The 19,339-nt window shown below is 41.5% G+C and overlaps 1 protein-coding gene across 1 annotated transcript in view; it reads left to right on the plus strand.

Annotated features, from left to right (window-relative positions):
- The window catches only part of LOC8033073 (apical endosomal glycoprotein), a 142,165-nt gene that overhangs the window by 65,128 nt on the left and 57,698 nt on the right, over nt 1–19,339 (plus strand). The window contains exons 18-21 of the mRNA XM_040210497.1: nt 4,178–4,339; nt 7,962–8,047; nt 11,330–11,497; nt 15,955–16,048. Coding sequence (XP_040066431.1) covers nt 4,178–4,339; nt 7,962–8,047; nt 11,330–11,497; nt 15,955–16,048 — 510 coding nt within the window. The remainder of the gene's footprint in view (nt 1–4,177; nt 4,340–7,961; nt 8,048–11,329; nt 11,498–15,954; nt 16,049–19,339) is intronic.

Raw genomic sequence — 19,339 nt, forward strand, 5'->3', positions numbered from 1 at the left:
TGTCTATTGTTGGTTACGTGTGGTTCCGCAGTCTGTCCACCCATATGACATTCATTCAACACTTACTCTTTTATTTGTTGCGCTCTCGGAAATTTCTAGCGTCCACTTGCCCCAGCGCACTCGGAGTCCCAACTGGTGCACTCTACGGAAGAAGCTTGGTCAATTATGGGGCTGAAAATAATAGGTTCCTGCAAATCGCGAATTTAAGTGAATTGCGTTGCGTCATTCATAGCTGCGGCCGTACTTGGACGAGATATGTGTAAAATAGCGGCTGATCTTACAGTGTTGAAACAAGGAATGGCACTGCGCTTTTCAATTCAAACCTCTCGTGGCACACCCCTGGAAGTATGCTTAAACCTAAAAGACAGCCTTCTTTGCGGATATGAGCATTGTGAAACGCCTTGATGACTTCCATAGCGCGTACTGTGCTTTTAGGTATAAACATATTTTCAGCCTGGTCATTTGGCGACCACCCTCCGTATAATGTAACGATTGGCTCTCCTAACAGCTTTTCGAAAAAGTTGGCACTCTACATATCATAAGTGCATCCACTGCACTGCCAAGCAACTAACCACCTTATAAATGCGACCCACACCAGCACGTTTCATGCACTCCGACACTCAGTCTAAAGAACCTCACCACCAATCTGCGCCACTACCAGAATATAAGATAAGTAGGCGGGAAGTCGGCCACTGAGGACTACCGCAGCGCTGCAAAAAAGTTGTTTCATGGCGGCTTCGGCTTGGCAGGTATCTTCGCCTTACGATTTGCTGGCGCGACGGCATATGAGAGGCCAGAGAAGCAAGCAGTAAAATTGGATACGACGGGCGGCTGCGACTGATGAACCTAAGTCGGTGGGCCAAGAGTCTGTTTGCGTATATATCCTTGACTGCAGTACAGAGCAAGTGGATGCAGTGACAGTACGAGCTGAAGAAGAAATATGGCTTCCACGCTGTGCCCGTCGCTGCCACTACAGACCAGAAATGGGAAATGGAGGTGCGGAACAGAGCGCGTTAAGGGGAGACCCTGTAATGGGCAAAAGGAGCCAGGTCGAAGTCAACCTTGAATCTTTACCGTCTCTGGAAATATAAAATATCGGCGGAGAACGCGTTGTATGACAACAGCAGTGCCAACCGCCCTGTCCCTGAGGCACGTGCTGGAGGATTGCGAACGTTGATGTGCCGAGAGCGCTTCGATCAGAGAGTGGAATGAACCTCATTCCGGGCATGTAGATCAGCATCGGAAACGATCGAGCACATTGCGCTCTCATGTCCAACCCTGCATCCAAAGCACCCAGTGGACTAGTGGCAAGACCAAGGCGACGGACAGCAGCCTGCCGGGCCGTACGCCGTGATCAGTTGCTGGGAAAATCACTCAGAATCCAGACATCTGGGACAAAGCAAAGTGTGGTAACCGACACGGCAGTAGCTGGTTTGACGGCAAGCCCCGGTGAGCGCGGCGTGAACTGCAACGCCTCAGCCGATAGGGGTAGGAGGTGGCTGGGAGACTGGTTGGAATGAACACAAAAGCGATAAAATTTTTAGTTTTAGTTCTTTCTTTTGTTATGTTTTAATGCATTTCCAACCTCCCAATTCAAAGAAAACAACTTCAAAATCATCATCATCGTGATCATCAGCGGTGATGGGCTCTGGTTTGTATGGAACTCTGCGATGGATCGCACCGCGTTAGCTATGTTCTTCAATTTAAAGTAGAGTTCAGTAAATGTTTGGGAAATGAAATTACCACAAGTTAGCTTTCGACACCTTCCTTAATTTTAATTCGCTTTCCAAGCCGCGTGAGCGGCTGGAAATGTGAGGTACAGGTTTCCACGGTCATAGTATTTTAAGTGCCAGCATTTTTTTTAAACCGAGCATTTTTAAGTTCAATTCAGCTGTACTCCAATTTAATCCAGGTGGTCGTCAATTTAGTCCGAGTTCTAATAAATTTAAATTAAGTTGTGCCCACTTTAATTTTAGCGCCATCCATTTTAATTCGAGCGTTACTCAATTCAATATGTTCCTATCTGTATTTAGCAATGACTGCGGCTCGGTTGTCACAACTGTTTTAGATGGGTGAGGTGCTTGGAAGTCATGCATGCATTAATGTTTAAAGTAATATGCGCTTTCAACGATTGTTTTTTTATATTCCAAATTTATGCACTTTGCGGTGGTACGCTCGCGTCGTGTCGCGGTTTCATCAACAAGCGTCGTCTGCTTTTTCGAATCATCCGCAGAAAATTCGCGGTATGCTTGCGCCGTGCCACAGTTGCAGACCATAACACGACGGTTCCCTCGAGGCCTCCGACAACACCGCCTTTACTCCACTTCTCTTCCGTGTGGAGCGCAGTATATTGGCCAATCAGGCTGATGTCTCCGTGACCGCCTGTGGGAGCACGTAAACGAGGTGAAACTGCATCCAACCCGTCCGTTCAAACCGTCCAACCGATAGCCCAGCATGTCAACGCCTGCTCAAGTTGCGATCGAGAGGTCAATGGCACCTGCACAATTGGAGGTCAGGGATCTCAATATGGCCGGGAGGTAACCGAGGCCCTTCGCCATACTTCAAACGCCGGATAACATTGGCTTCCCTACCCCCCCCCCCCCCCCCCCACAACCGCACACGCACAGTCAGCCTCTCCGGCACCGAAATCTCGTACATTTGTCGACAACTGCAGCCCACTTGGGTGGTTTAACGCCAAATCATCACGCGTGTCACTTTGCCGACAAAGACTCTTCAATTTTAGCACTTTCTTTCTCTCCTTTCCCTTCCCTTTTTAGTAAGGCCGCCGCTGAAGCAATCGGCATCGTTGAAAAACGCCAATAAATGTACAGGCTGCCATGAAACGATGTGTTGCCTTGTCCTCGTCTTTTGCGCCGTCCATGCTGCATTCTTTAGGGGTCTTACGTCCCGACAAATTCAGCGGGCTATGCTAATGTGACACTGCGACGTCACGTAACGCAATAATATCCCGTGACACAGTACGTAACAAGGCACCTTGACATCACGTTCTACTAAATACCAGCTAAATTTAGCGTTAACACATCTCCGCTGAATTTAGAAGGAAAATGTTGACTTCAGACTGTTTCGGAGTCGGAGAGCTTACAGTTGGTTTGTTAAGTCAAAAAGTTTAACAAACTTCGTTATGCTGACAAAGCCAGGAGAACATTGAATTGGAGAATCTGTTTAGCTACCATACACATGAAGTGTATGTGTGCAGGAGCCCTGCACAAAACCCTTAGTGACAGGCAGAACGCGCAATACCCCCACTTGATGCGTCTGGCAGCTCAACAAATACTGAGCACTGCGGTGTTTGTCACCATGATCACACTAGTGTACTGTAAGTTTTAAGATTCCGCGTTATTTTACACGCCTCGAAGACAATAAAGACCAGTGTTCCCGCGTGAACCCACATTCTATTTTTATCATAAAATTCAGAAAACATTTTATATAATTTATGGCCCTCTTACTAAACCTCCCGCGAACATTTTCGGATATAAACAGTGTCTGATATCTAACCACGTTTCACAGCGTTCGGTTTCGTAATTTTTACTATTTCATTATGGTACTAATAGTATTGACCATTGTATCGCGTATTCCAAAGGCAATATTATATACTCTATATAGAAATTATTGAATACTTGGTTTTAATTCCGCTTTTCGTACTAAAACAGCATATTCTCTTTAACAACAAAGACTCCTGTTACCGTACAAAAGACCTATATTAAAAATAAAATCTGAAAATTGCTAGCTTGTCGGTGCAATTAGCATAGCTTGTCGGTGAGATTCGAATTTTAGTGGCTCAATAATATCGGTCTTAACTCATAGATATACCCTACTTATAAGATACTAGAAATAGCGTGGGGGCTGTACGCCACACCTAACTAATTAAAATAAAGTTAATATAAAAACTAATAAAGACAGGACAAACCAATGCCATTTGTGCACCCTCCGACTGAAAGCATATGCTAGATAAGCATGGCAGTGCATCAAATCGACCTGCCCGCTATTCATTAGGGAAATGCGTAAAATATGTCATGTATGATTTTTTTTATATGGTGTCATAAATACGGGACGGGTACAAATGCATTTCCATACCCGTAAAGTACGTAACTGCTACCCTTTTTTTGTGTCATCCATATATGACTACGAAACATGCATGTTTTCTTGATTTCTTTAGGAGACCATAGCATGGGATGCAACTTCGACACCTCGTTCTGCGACTGGAAGCCCATTGTTCCTTCGGAACATCGCTCAGCCTATTTGAAGTGGGTTCGTTCGCGTCCGGGAAATTATCTTGGCTTATCTCCCACGAGAGACCACACCACTGGACTCCCCAAAGGTAATTCGCGACCATTCATTTCATCTGTACAAAGTTTCGAATGAACGGAGGTTTGTGCGCGCATTTTATTCATTATCCCGGGTAGGCCCATTATTAAAAGGCCTCTAACATGCCCCTCGAAATGCCCAGTCGATGCCCACACTTTGTAGTGTGCTTAGATTTCAGAGTGTTTCCGACTGTTGGATGGGGGTGACGTGGTTTAGGAGGTACATTTGCACTACAAGTTGCGAGAAGAAAGCGGAAGCATCGATATAAAATGCTCTGCTGGAAAATGCGCCTTACTCCGCGAAAATCCGATGACCCTGGCGCCGACAGCATGTGCGTAGAAGGAACGGATGGACGCGCACATCCTCGAGGTTTTTCTTTTTGAATGGACCTTTTCCCAGTAAGCTTCTTCGCATGCGTAAATTTGTTGCCTAGCCTTGCTTCCCGCTGTCGCCATTTTTCGGAAGTCAAAGTTCCGGTCAACCAACACATTCAGCACATATCATTGTGCGGATTTCTTCTTTCTTAGCTATTGTTTAAGCATATGCTAGTATGGGGCATAAAGGCAAAGAGGATAAATACAACGGAACAGTGCGTATGTATTATAGCGGGCGGATGCAAGTTCGGCCGCCCTTCATTCGTAGTTCGAAGACGAATTCCTAGACGGCACTAGTTACAGCAAAAAGGTCCATTTAGGAGGTTTGTCTCCCGACATCTATCGACTTTGACCACCTTCGGAACAGCGGAAACGGCCGTCTCTGCTGTCTTGGCGAATCCGGTGTCTTGGAGCGTCGGTGGCAGAACTGTCCTTCGCCACAGCGCGAACAGGAGAAAGAGTCAACTGTGCAATGCCGATTCGTTCTCTCGGAGGGGGGCCGTGCCCACAGCAAGGGAGAAAAAGTCGTGACGTTTATTCGCAATAAACAAACACATCAAATTCATTCTGTTGAAGTTATAATTATTGGATTTAAATCACATTTAAATCAAACTTGTTTGATTTATATCAGAATATCTTTATTTCGAATCACTGTAGCAAAAGCAGTGATTTTAATCACTGGGTGTATTCTTAATAGTAACTTGTTGATTGATCAATACGTCCAATCAGTGAAAATAACGCAGAAGAAAAAATTGCTGTTAAAGTGCAGATTGCTTTTTAGTTTTTGAGGAATACCATTTATTATTTTTTGCTTTCTGCACGGTTCCTGTATTTGTTTTCAGATCTATTATGTGAGCATAGTCTTTTTTTCCGTGTGCCACGAACTGGTTTTTCCCACTGCCAAGGAGCCAAAAAAAGACAGGAGCGTTTCCTCAGACTTAAAGGCTCGCGTATTTTTGAGTATCGTCCTCCCGTGTCGGTCCCAAGCGGTTATGCGAACTTCATAGACTCGAAATTAAAGATGATAATAAAATATATTTACTTACTGGCTCAAGATTGGACAACATAAATGGAGGGCCAATCACCTTGAATATTTATATCATGAGTAAATGCAGTCCCAAATCACGTGGAGGATGTTCTGCCTATCGTTTCCGGCGTTTTTATCTTCGCCAAACACATCTGTAAGTGATTTGGGAGAGACTGAAACTAAGTTCTGATTTCAAATATAATTTAAGAACTATTCCGGCACATAAAAAGTTCTCAAATATATGACACTCTGCTATTACTTCTTTTATTTAATGAAAAGCAATTTTATGTGTCTGACGGCTAGAAAGAGTAGACCAAGCAGGGGCGCCTGGTGGAACTATGACCATTACGCACGCAGGCCGTCAAAAAGTGATCAATTAAGTAGCGGCCACGTCGAGTAGAGCTGGAAATACTACGTTGTTCTTTTATGACAAAAACTATCAATCAGCACGGGCGACGCTTATTTGCAAATCGAATTGACTAACGTCTTGCCAAGAACAAACCTCAACAGCCATGCACGCTAGTTTATCCTGCATAAGAAAATGCTCCCTTGGGTACGCGCTATCTTAGGCGAGATTTTATCCGACTACGAAGGCGCTTATATACTAGGGTGAACAATTTCCATCACCCCTTTCTGCATGATTCTGCACCAGCATCACGGTGCTCACTGTGAACAATGTTGGTCAGGAAAACAAAAGTTTATATGTCCGCTCAGTGTTACTATAAAAGGTATACACTGGAAATGCTTCTCCTGAAAATTCCGTGACAGTTTAAAAATATGATTGCTTTTATCTCAGTGCTGCGTCAACATATGCATTGTAAAACGTATTTCGTAAAATAGATTTCACGGTATAGATGACGACAAGGTACCGATTCCATGATTTTATGCACTGTAATTAATATCTTACTTCAAGAACACAAATAGTATTTAAATTTTAATTCTGAAACGCGAATTAACACCAAGCCGGGGTATTTTATGTAACCTGCAGCACTTTTTTGACAACCTTTCCATTCGGGTAAAAATATGTGAGACTGAGGTAAACAAATGGATGTTGAGTAAATTATACAAGATGTTCTGAGTGTTAATCTATTTACTTTGCTGTTGTGTCAAACTTAAAAAGCGAAAATTCTCATTTTTGCACCCGAAGATAAAACTGGATGGTAGCAACGATGAAAAAGTTTACGGCGGAAATAATGCATATTGCCGAAACAGCGTAAAAAATATATTCTCAATTTAGCACTTCAAACCGGTTCCAACAGGTTCAGATTGGTCTTAACTTTTATTTTTGCTCCCCGCAACTAAACCGGAACTGAACCGACAGCCGTGAACCCGAACCCGAGCCAATCAGATACAAATTTCGGTTCGATACTCTGGCCATCAGACAGTGTAGTGAACCTCTTAATTTTAGTATTGGGTTGAACATTTCTTCGTAATTAAACGCCCAAACAAAAATATACTATTTTGTGCAGTTTGTTAAAGGGGAGTGCAACGATTTCCGGACTTCGGCCAAATATTTGGGGGAGTTGCCCTCTGACATTTCTGAAGCAAAGAACAGAAAACCGGTTTCTCATCGGAAATTAAAAACAGCGCGGAAAGACGACGACCAGACAAAGAAGTGACAGCGCTACGTCCGTGTCACTTCTTTGTCTGGTCCTCGTCTTTCCGCGCTGTTTTTAATTTCCGAAGTATGTACCTACTCGCCCAAGCCTCAACTTTAGCGGTTTCTCATGACTGTCCTACTTGTGGTGTAAAAAAAAGAGAAAGATAATGCTTTTTGCCGTAGATACTTCGGCGCAACTCGTGACTGGGGGGGGGGGGGGGGGGGGGGGGGGGGTAAGCTCGACTTTTGCTTTGGGACTATACAGCGGAATCGTGACATTTTTTTTTTTAATACAGGAGTTTTTTTCTTAATTTTTCGGGACATGAGAAACAACGTAAAACTTACGAGATGCGAATTTTTTCAAACTTAAAGTCGTAGCACCCCCCTTTAAAGTCATTGTGAGCGCTCTTCCTGGTATGCTAGCATCTATTACAAAAACAGTAAATCTATATAATCGCCTATTATAAGGAATTTTGTTATATTTTGTTCATTGTCTGGTAAAAAAAACGACCAGGCATTGAATTAGTTTTGAATACTGTTTTAAGGGAGTGAACCTTAAAAACGTGAGATATTTCTTAAACAAATTTGAGCTTGAGTTAATTTATAGAAAAGTATTGAACGCATATATTTTCAGGTTATTTTTTGCACTTACGTTCGAGATCTGTAAAAGTGGAATCCGAGATTGCCGGGCCTGTCCTTCAAGGCGGGGGGTTCTGTGCGGTGAGTGCGTTTTCAAACTCGTGAGTTATCACCTCCTCTTAAAAATTGGATATGGGCTCAGATGACCCATATCTATAGTACCATACAAAAAATTTATATCAAGAGGATATTAAGTGGCTTCATCGGTGGGCTTCAAAACTCTAAGTGGTTCAAGGCAATCTTTCTTATTATTCACACGTAATATAAGCAAAACACACTAGATAATTTTACGGAAATGTGTGACATGTGTTCTTAATGAAAATAATCGTCAGTTAAAATTTTATTTTTAAAAATGGAGAAAACATTTACCATTTATGTGCCATCTGACGGGTTAAGTATGGTAGTAAACCATGGCCAAACATTAAATTGAGTTGAGCATTTTTCGTAGTAAAATATTTCATATGTAATTTGATTTTTATATGGTAATATGAAATATTGTTTGTATAGGTTCATATCTTGTTTTTCTTCTTTTTTTTCTATCGAATATCTTCTTACCTTTCATCCAACTCCAAAGCCCAGAAACGTTTCACACCTGCACTCACGACATAATAAATGTGTATATCAGAAGCCGTGATTACCTGAGAGCTGCACCGGAAATAACATGAACTCCAATTCCATAGCTTTGCTATGGAATTAAAGTAAGCAGCTAATTCGAAGCTATTCGACTCGCTCAAACTGAACTGGGTTTCGTGAAGTCGAGACATAGTTCTTCCTTAGTGAGAAAACCGATATGAATTACATCGTGTAAATGCATTACAGAATATAATACAAGAATCCATATACTCTTGATATAAATGTTTTAAATTTGGATGTTACATCGGAAAAATCAATCATGGGATATTGACTGCTTCAATAAGGCGTTGGTACTGTGCTGTGTTTCATATCGAGTTGAAGATAGGGCGATGTTTCTGTACGGAGTACCAAGAGATTTTGGGTATGCTACAATACAAATTATTTCTGTCAGCAAACTTTAACTGTTTTTCTTTCTGAAGGGTGAAAGTTCCGGATCAAGATATAATTGTTAGTGTAATGTGCTTCTTAGAAGCACCAGTATAGGCTTTTTTTGTTAATTTGTACTTAATACCAAGGTTAGAAACTAGAAAAGCGTAGCTCTCGTGTTTGTACTTACCGTTTCATGCAGTGTATGAGGACTGGCTTGAGCCTGGGGCAATGAGGTACATAATAACAAAGGCATTGCTCTTGTTGTTGCTCTTTTTAAAGTACATTTGAGTAAAGTAAAACTGAAGAGTAGTGGCGTTTTTCAAGTGTTTTCAGAAAGAAGCTTGAGGAGTTTCCAAAATATCGGGCAAAGCTGAATTGTTCACAAAGCAGACAGGAAACGTTTCAGTTGTATACGCCTTATGAATACCTATGAAAATAAAAATATTCGCATTCATTTCGTTACAATAATGATCAAGCCAGTTGTAAACTGTACCTTAAGCTGCTGCTGGAATAAGCACGTTCGGATAGCAAAGAACATGTTTTCACTAGTTATATTTGCTCCATTAAAAATAAATGTGGCAAAATGCTGTAGCTTACTGTAAATGATCAGAAACAAATTATAATAATTTAATATCTGTTAATTAAGCATATATCCTAAAGCAATTGGCAGCTTAAAGGAATAGTTTTTTTTTTCAAAGAAAACAATGCACTCTTTGTTAGTATTGCCTAGGAAGACCACATGTCAATTTTTACAACGAACTTTTGTCTATATACGATCTAAAAGGTCTAAAGAACTTTGAAACACGCAAAGTTTCCGAAATCGGCTGAGTCTAGCGTTCGAATGGAGGCGCACTCAACAGCGCAGTTAAGACTACGGTGTTGGCGTAGCCAACATTGAGCTAAGCGTTATCAACATTGCTACTTTTTTATTATTATTATTCGCCATCAAGCGTATAACTGGTGTCGTCAGCAGCGTCTCCTCTCGGTGCTTAGAGTTGTCGACGCGATTGGCGTAATGCGCTTGCGCAGCTCGCTTCTAGGCCTTGGGAGCCATCCGCCCGTTACGCCGTCAGCCCCGTCTCCCGCCTCACAACCGCCGTTGTCGTCTCGCCGTCTCGCCGTTCGTGATCAATGTTTCTCGGAGTTTCATTTACACGATGGATGCAGACTGATGCAGCAGTTACGCAGATGTCGCCGATTATCGTAGACACCAAAACATGGTGCAGAATGTGGTGCAGACGACGCTTGCGCCTCGCACACGCCCGCCCGTACCACGCCCGTCGTCGCGTAGAGGATCGCGTAAGCGCTTGTACCACGTGGTAGCTATGTTTATGGCGGCAAGAGGCCAATGTCGCACAATGTAGCCGAACTTTCTGTTTAGGTTTCTGCTCGTGTTTAAACTAAGATTTAGCAACATATATATCAACTTTCGCGAAAAAAACAACGTAGTGCCTCTTATAATTGCCTTTTATTCTGAAATCATTCATAATCCCGAAATTTTCGAAATTGAGCGGAGTTGCCTTTCGTAAAATGCAGGAAGTTATGAGACCCGAGAACCTTATCATTGTTCAGCAGTCAATACGGCGCACAGGGGTTGCGGTGGTGTCAAAACACCGAGCTCCTATTGGCTGAGTGAACAGAGTAGTGGGTATACCTCGAGGCGTCTGGCATTCAGGCCTACCTTCTATCCTTTCAATCAAAGCCAACCAGAGCTCGGCGCCGTTCCGATGGCACTGGAACCCCTGCAAAGAAGCAGACAACTTTCTCTGCGTCATAAGGTTGCGGCTTTAGGCGATAAGAACGCCAAAAGACAAATCATAAAGCGAGAATCGTGAAGGCGATATTCAATCAATTAATCGCTCTCTTTTTTTTCCTATACAAGAACAGGTGCCGGAAAGCAGACAAAAAGCCAGCAGTTGTTGGCTCGATAAGCCATGTTCTTTCTTCCTTAGCCTGTTAGAAGCTACAGAAGACCACTGTTCGTCCTCTAATTACTCGAGGTTCTATAATTTTATTATAACTTATCCTTAAAAGTTAATCGAGCTTATGATTGACTCGTTTGAGCTTAAAAGTGTTGTGGCTCCACAAAAAAATCAATATCATGTTTGTTGTTGTTGTCTACGTGATCCCCTAAATTTTTCGAGACCATTGGCATCACTTGAGGGCCTTGAATATTCTCAAGTACTAGGAAATGCATATACCGTCCCTGCTTCCGTGGAATATTATTATACCAAACCGATATAAACCATAAAGGTCCCGTCAAAAGTTTGTGCATAAACAAAAAGGCACTCCATTAAATTGCATCACATGGAAAATAAATTGAAGTGGTTGATATATTTTCACGCTTTTTTTTTCCGACAGGTCACATTTTTCTACGTGATATACAACGGTGCTCCGTCCACGCTCACCGTAGGTCTCAGATATGCTAAAAATGGGCCGGTTAAAAGAGTCTGGCATACAAAAAACCCCAGTGGCTTCTTCCACTTTGTGAAGGGATTCGTGAGCCTTACCGACAATAAACCATTCCAGGTATGTAAGAGATGTCCTTTGTTTTTTTGCTAAAGCCTCGGTTTTCACTATGACTTTCTAGCAACTCAGCCGTTTTTCACAAAACCCTCGTGCGTTTCCCTATTTCCCAATTTTCTATGACCGCTACTGTCAATAGCGAAGGGCTGTCCAGTTCAAGCATTGTTTTAGCCGATCGGAACCCCCATTGATGCATTACCATAGACCGAACACTGTGTGTGCAGCTTTATTGCATCAGTTCCGAGATCTGCAGGATTGTCTCGGCTGCCATCCGAGGCAGATAAGGATTCCTCGCGTTAAACAATTGAAAACCCTTATGTTAAACTAATACTGAAGTAGTCCACGAAGTTTAATTTTATTGTCGTACCACTGAACAGAGGGTTTCCTTACAGTTGTCGAAAATAATTTTCCTGCAAGAACATTTCCTTCAACACAAACTAATTGAGCGGTCATTTAACTGATCGCAGTTCAGCGTATATGGTGAAAGCGAGGTGATACACACGAATAAAGCGTGGGTTATTCGTAGTCGTTTCCTAAGAGTTCAATTGAGAATGAGTGAGAATCAAAAGGCAGAAAGAGAGGATTTCGGCCTCTTTGTTTGTCTTTTGATTCTCACCAGGTTACGATTTTTATATTGCTCATTTTAGTTGTTTTGCGTACAGTTTTATTTTAAGAAAGTTAATTTATTCTCAAACATTAGCCAAAATCAAATAGCTTATGCTCAATTCGTTCTAAAGAAAAAATATTTGGCTAACAATTATTAGTCTCATCACCCCTTTTTTCACGTTTATTTTGCTGGCACTTCAAATCACCTTTTAAGGCTGAAATGGCTTTGCGGTACTCTCTTAATTCACCCTGTGTAAGCGCATTATTTTATTTCTTGTTCCACCTCTGAAAGTTCACAAATTTATTAACACAGGCATGCAGTTAAGGAAAACATAAGGTTTATATGGCTAAGCTTTCTTGACAATGTCACAACCATATTCCACCCTTTTCCTAGCTCTTATTTTCAGGTTTTTGTTTTATTATAATATTTTATTTATATTCGCAGCACATCAAGGTCTCTTGTTTTTTTTTAAATAATAAATAGCATTTTAACTAGTCTGTAAAAGAGAATCTTCATTTGTGTTATCTAAATTAATAAAACTGTTGTGACACCTCTGACAATAAACCCGTAATTTTGCTATCACAATTTAGATCATCATAGGCTCAGTCGCTTTGCAAAATATTGCACGTAAGACTCCGGCTTCCCAGAATAGTTATATCTTAGTGCGTTTAACCTCATTCAGTGTTAATTTCTAGTCATCATCATAAGCATTATTTATTTTCTTTTAAGTGCAGATCTGATCGGCATACAATATTATATATATATATATATATATATATATATATATATATATATAGGCATGTAGGCTTGGAGGCCGAAGGCGTAGATAAAAGAGATGCAGGGTGACGATAAAACACAAACCAGGAGGATTTTATTCGACGTTTCGACAGGCAGGTCGAACCTGACGAAGACCTGCCTCAGGTCGAAACGTCGAATAAAATCCTCCTGGTTTGTTTTCTGCCGTCACCCTGCATCTATCTCTCTCTCTCTCTCTCTCTGTATATATATATATATATATTTATTTATTTATTTATTTATTTATTTACTTATTTATGGCTTTGTGGTGTCCTGACGAAGCCCAGCTTCTCGCCGAAACTGTCGTAATACACACAAGAAATTCCTAGCATAGCAACACCGAAAGTACGGATCTTTGACATACTAGATTTCCCTGTGTTTTGTTCTCAGACTACTCTGCCTCATATATATATATATATATATATATATAGGAACTCTCGGACCTTCAACATAAATACAACAATAAAACATTATGTAATATAGTTAAGAGTATAAGAACATATTAGTAACTGTATGCTAATATTTATTCAGATCATCTGGGGAAGCAATATGGCCAGGTAGAGCGTTTGAATTGTTTACAGCGAATTATAATCTAAGAAACAATAATAATAATAATATACTTTATTTTCTGGTATTGTCCAAAAACGTCCGCGAAGGCCTACTTATTGGTTCACTATAAACAAAATAACCGTCACATTAAAGATGCATCTGTCTGTTGAGGCACAGGTTGAGGCGCAGGTTAATCAATACTAGCCACAAAATTAACAAACGCAATACACATATATCAAGGCGTTACATATAACACAAAAAGCTAAAATAAAAAACACAATGCTAGAAAAGCAAACAAAATTTCACACTCTATAAATGATTCAACATTTTTAAAAACGTATCTGCGTAAATGTCAAGATCAGGAAAAGAAAGCTAGTTATAAAGGTGCTGGATCCTAGACATTGGCGAGGCATGGTATGGTGTATTTGGGTAAAATTGCAAAAGAAATCTACGAGTACGAAAAGGTACATGAAAGTTCACAAATAATAAGAGTGAACTTTCATGTGCGTTTTCATCAGATGAACAATATGCCTGAACATATTTTAAAAGTATGTTCAAAATCTAGAAAAATATACGGTGAAGAAGTAATACCAAGATTTTTGGAGACTGCTGTTGTCATAACAAATTGGGAGAAATTTGTGAGAGCCCCGTTCCTCTGTAGCGGACAGAAGAATTTACTAGCCTTTAGACGATTAATGTGATCGAAATTCTAGTATATAGAGAGTAGCGGCAATAAACAAAACGAAGTACTATTTCTAACGTATCCTATATCGTTCGTAAAAAGGACTGCCCTGAAGGCCATGTAAAAGAAGCGTGTTCTTTACATCATTTCACCATACGTTGGAAAATAATGAATGCTACGCTCTCCTCCAGGCAATAAGAACAATAGAGCGAAGCACTTGACAGGTCCTAGCAGAAGGAGCAGTCCACCGATATGTTATCACGTGAATTGTTTCGACAAGCTAATTGACTCGCTTGGGTCGCCGCTTTCGACGGCTGTTATATGGCGAAACAGTGTAGAGTAAATCTTACTTCCGTGTGTAAGCTCGTGTTTTTACTGAGATTGTGACTAGTCTGAGATTTTGGCGGATTAATCTGAAAGCACGGTTAGCATCGGCAGTGACGAAGATTAAGCGAGTAGTTTCTTATAGGTCAGTGGTTCGATTAATTTACAGGTATTTCTGTGATAAGCAACTGCTTACTGGGTTATTAGCAAGGTGATGCAAAGTTTAAGTAATGTATATATTTCGGAAAGACGAAATATTTACATTCGTTAAAATCAAAAGCCATTTTTTGTGCTACTGAACTTTAATGCACGATATTTATGTCGGTTCGTCATGCTTTGAATAATGTCGCGCGCGGGGCCCAGCAAGCGACTCTCGGTCATGGGCTTCTAGAAGATTCGTGTTTATTTTTACTCGGGACGTAATTTTTGTCACTTCATTCTAATTTGTCTCTCTCGAAAACACCTGTTCATACTCACCCCGACCGCTAGACGCTCGCACCTTCCGGTCCAAATTTTCGAGATGCCGACTCACATTAGATAAGGAGCTGCTCATGACCTTGTCGATTCAATCTCTCTCTATCGCTTGCTGCTTCGCCGCCAACTCGCCACCGGCATTTCATCTTTCTCGACTCTCGTCCTTTATTTATTTTTTTTTGTGCAAAAGTTTGTTTTAATAAATGTTCAGTTTGAAACCGGATGTTTGCCGCTTCTGTCCCTCTCATTCGTGGCAATATATACGTTGCAAGAAGACCAAAGTTTCGACCAACAGATGCATACTATAAAAAAGTTTCTAACTGTTGAGATTACATATGTGTTGGAATATTCGGTCCAATTAAATAATCATTTCTAGTACGATTCCTTTTAAGTGCTTCTTCAGATTAAATTTTAAAAGGTTACACTGATTACATAAGGAAATATATGAGAATGAGCCGTCCGCAAAACGGTGCGTCGGGCTCGCCGTCTCGGAAGGAATGCTCTTCCCGGCGAGGGCGATCGCTTCGAAACTCTTGCTTGCAGGCCCGCGCGCCGCGCGGCTCGGGTTTCACGGCAGAGAGGCCACGTCTTGGGGGCTCGGAGATTCTCCAGAAACCGTATAGCAACTTCTGTCTGGGAGCAGCCAGGGTCAGAGGCCACCTACGAGCTTTTGACTTGTTTTCCAATTTAAATCTCCTGATCGCTAACATATCTACATACATTACATATCAAAGGAATCCAATAACGGTTCCCTGAGGGCTGCTTAATAGAGTAATAGTCTCCTAATATATTTTTTGCTGAAATTTTATTGCACGATAAACTACAGTATCGCTCCCCTGAAATAAGAGGCAACAAATAGCCGAGCTGCTAATTCATTCGGGTGATCATACTGAATAAACAGAAGACGATGAACACGGTGTTTTGCTTGTACCTCGCAATGTTTCCTTTGTATGTGATATTTAAGTAAAGTACTCTTGGTGTCCGAATCTAGGGATATAACTACCCGTTCACAATATACCGCCTGTACAGGTGTTCTTCATAGGGACTCACGAAGCAACCAATGACGCCGCCTACATCTCCATCGACGATGTTTCTTTTCTACCTGGATGCCGTCCATACAAAGGTAGGTGCAATGATACTTTTTCACTTAATGAAATCAATAGCTATAGTTATGACTATGAAAGAATATTTCTTTCATATTCATTGATCATCCATTTGTCCAAGTTCTTAAGACATCTAGAATTATCCCCTTTGACTGAGCAGTGAATGACTGACTCAATTCACTTTCTCTTTTAAAGTATGGTTTTCACTTTTGAACCGAAACACCTACATCCAGAATGACTGAACGCCCATCTGCCCGCTCATAATCTTCCCGATGAACTTAGGAGAGAAAATGAAGGTGTGTCGTTGTACTCCAATTCAGGTAACGTCACGTTACGTCATGTCACATTATGTCATGCGATGAGATCACGTTAGGTTAATGTCACACGAGAAGCCTTTTCCCGCTAAATTTTGGAGGGGAGCTTTATTTGAAGTGTAATTACAATTTTAGATTAAATGACGTTACCTGACGTCACATAAACACGTGACTTCATGACATGACCGCGTGACGTCAAATTATGTTACACGACCTGAATTGGATTTGTGCACCAATTCAATTTTCTCTATAGACATTTTCATCCTTAGCCGCGTTGGCGCTGCCATTTTGGAATCACGTGGCAGGACCTCCATTAGATAGCTTCAAAGGGATACTTCAACTAAATTTGAAATATACCTGTAAGGCTAAGAAATAAGTAGAATATGATCTACAACATCCGTAAATGTCAATCACACATTTCTGTTTTGAGCCTGACGGCTGTATTTTTCGTTTAAACGGCCCATTTTTGCAAGTGTTCAGAGGGCAGCCAGCAGAGAGTACATGACATCCAACGCTGTCGTGACGTAGATTCTCTCGGGACGAGCAAAGGTGCGGCGAGGCTGACGTCGAGATAATATCCTAGCCGTTCCAGCCACCGAAGTGGCCGAAGCACGCCAGCGATTGGGCCATCGCAACTAAACCCAAAGCTACTTTTGTATGAATTTTGAGTGACGGGTTAATCCTCTATAATCTTGTGTAGAGATAGCAGCGACATCTGGGACACAGAAAAGAGAGTTCTTCTTCTCTCGTGGCGGCCGGGGGCGAGACAGGCATCGTCACTACCTATCAAGGGTCGTAGACGGGCATTACAAACAATATATTAGCGACATCCAACAGGTTCTCTTTTCTAATCGTTTAATTCGTTTTAAAAATGATATTCGTGTCGTTTTTTTAGCAAGCGATTGGTGTGCCTGATGGGATATTGCTCCCTTGAACACAAATAGACCAAGAAATAAGCACCGAAATTTTTGTTGCAATATCCTTTAACACGTTGCTCCGTTCTTCCCTCCGTGCCTTGGAGGATACATTTTATTCGTATTTTTCATCGCGTTTAAGGGCGCTTTCTTTCCTTAGTCTGTACATTTAGTACGCATATATATATAGTACCTAATTGCATTGCATCATAATGTGCGCAATTTCTGCTGTTGTGCACATTATCCGCGCAACTTCGGCATGCGATTCAGGCACAGGGATCCGCGTTAGCACTGAGCAAATTGATTACGTAGATGACTAAGTTTGAACATAGGGCTCAAAGGTCGATTACTTAGGATAACTCGGGTACGTTTACTGACAGTGGCGCAAACATCTCAATTAAAACCGCGCATATTTATGAGAGCGCATTTACGATCGGAATCTGTCGAGAATCGTCAGCCTCAGGAGACTCTCTGTTTTCTGAAGTCTCGTTCGCTGTACTCATATTAAATCGAAAAGTGTTTCTATTGACTGTATGAGAGAACTCAGAGAGAAGATAGGCAAGGAACGTTTTTATTTTATCTGATGCTAGGATCAATGGTACGTCAACACCAGGCGTCTTGTGTGTTAATATTATCAGTCCTATATGTACGTGTTCGTGATATTTCCACGCGCGTCGATGAGCGGCGCGTGCGTGGTCGAAAGGTTAGCGCGCTTGACTGTCACGCGGTATGTCTAGGCTCGGTTACAGCCTTTTTAATGTTCTTTTATTTATTCTTTCAACTTGGCGTTTTCGTAAGTTCGAGAACATTCTTGTCTGATCGACTTCCGAATGTTTTACGCGCCGGAATTTCTACGCCGAATGTTCCAGAAACCCACGAGGGTACATAAGGGACTCCGCATGGCAAGCGGAGTCAGTCTCGCCCTAGCGTTCGACCCTGCTCTTACGCCGACTTTGATGCACGCGGCGCTCTGCATTTATTTCCTCTTTCCTTTTTATTTTTTTGGGCACAAGTTCGTCCCATTAAACGTACAGTTTACTCAGCTATTCGCCGCCTCAACACTTTTTATTCGTGACAATATAAATATTTGGCTGGTCGGATTTCTTGTGCATTTTATGAAACTAAACCGTCATGGGTCCCACTTCGACAGTATTACATCTAATTTATTGACTGTCTTTGATAACGAGTTAAATTTACCTCATCTGTTTTATCACGAATGTTGCGACCTCGCGTGCAATAAACTGTCACTGACAAGTTAGGTGTACCGTGTTTTAGAATAACGTACGCAAATTATTTTAATTCGCGAAAATACCGTCGTTTTTATTGCCAATCTAAAATGCAGTTTTGGCTCGACACAAAAGCACTGATGAGGATGCTTGTTTTCTTTTCTTGCGTACGGAAAATATTTTCATACTCTGCTCTAACTCTCACGAGTGTCTGCAACGTCCTAAACTTTTAACGCAAAAAAGTCCGCTTAATATTGATTTGATTCCACCGTTGATCATGGCGAATAAAGTTTTACCTTTAGTGACTGGCGACGCCGGCATTTTCGAAGAGCATCTCTTGACACAAATAGAGATATATCTACGCAGGCCCATGAAGTGGCACGTAGCGTAAGATTTCAGTCAAACTTTCCGACGAACATCTCATGTGCTCTTTCACCACCACTTTTGCCACTTTCACGGAAGACAAAAGCCAAACTTCAGTTTGACGGGTTTGTCACTTATATTGTCACGAACGACAACTGATAAGGCGACGAAAACTGAAGCAAACTAAACGTTTAGTGGGGCGAACTTGTGCCCAAAAAACAAAATAGAAAAAAACTAGAGTCGGAGGCGTCGAAACAGTAGGACTGAACATTGGGGCGAGACGGACTGCGGCTCGCTACGCGAAACCCCTATGTACAACAGTGAGCGACATGAAGGTGAACATGCCTTCTTCTTGTTTTTGACGCTCCTGCAAGTTTTGGAACAAGATCTGTTTAGAAGAGGGCTAGAACGCAATGTATAGACCCTTAGCCACGTACCGTTTGAGACGTTGAGAGTTAATATAGCTTTAGGGAGCCGTAAAACAGGCAAAAAAC

This window comes from Ixodes scapularis, unplaced genomic scaffold (assembly GCF_016920785.2).
Source record: "Ixodes scapularis isolate PalLabHiFi unplaced genomic scaffold, ASM1692078v2 PGA_scaffold6__148_contigs__length_123643588, whole genome shotgun sequence".
In the NCBI taxonomy this organism is placed as follows: Eukaryota; Metazoa; Arthropoda; class Arachnida; order Ixodida; family Ixodidae; genus Ixodes; species Ixodes scapularis.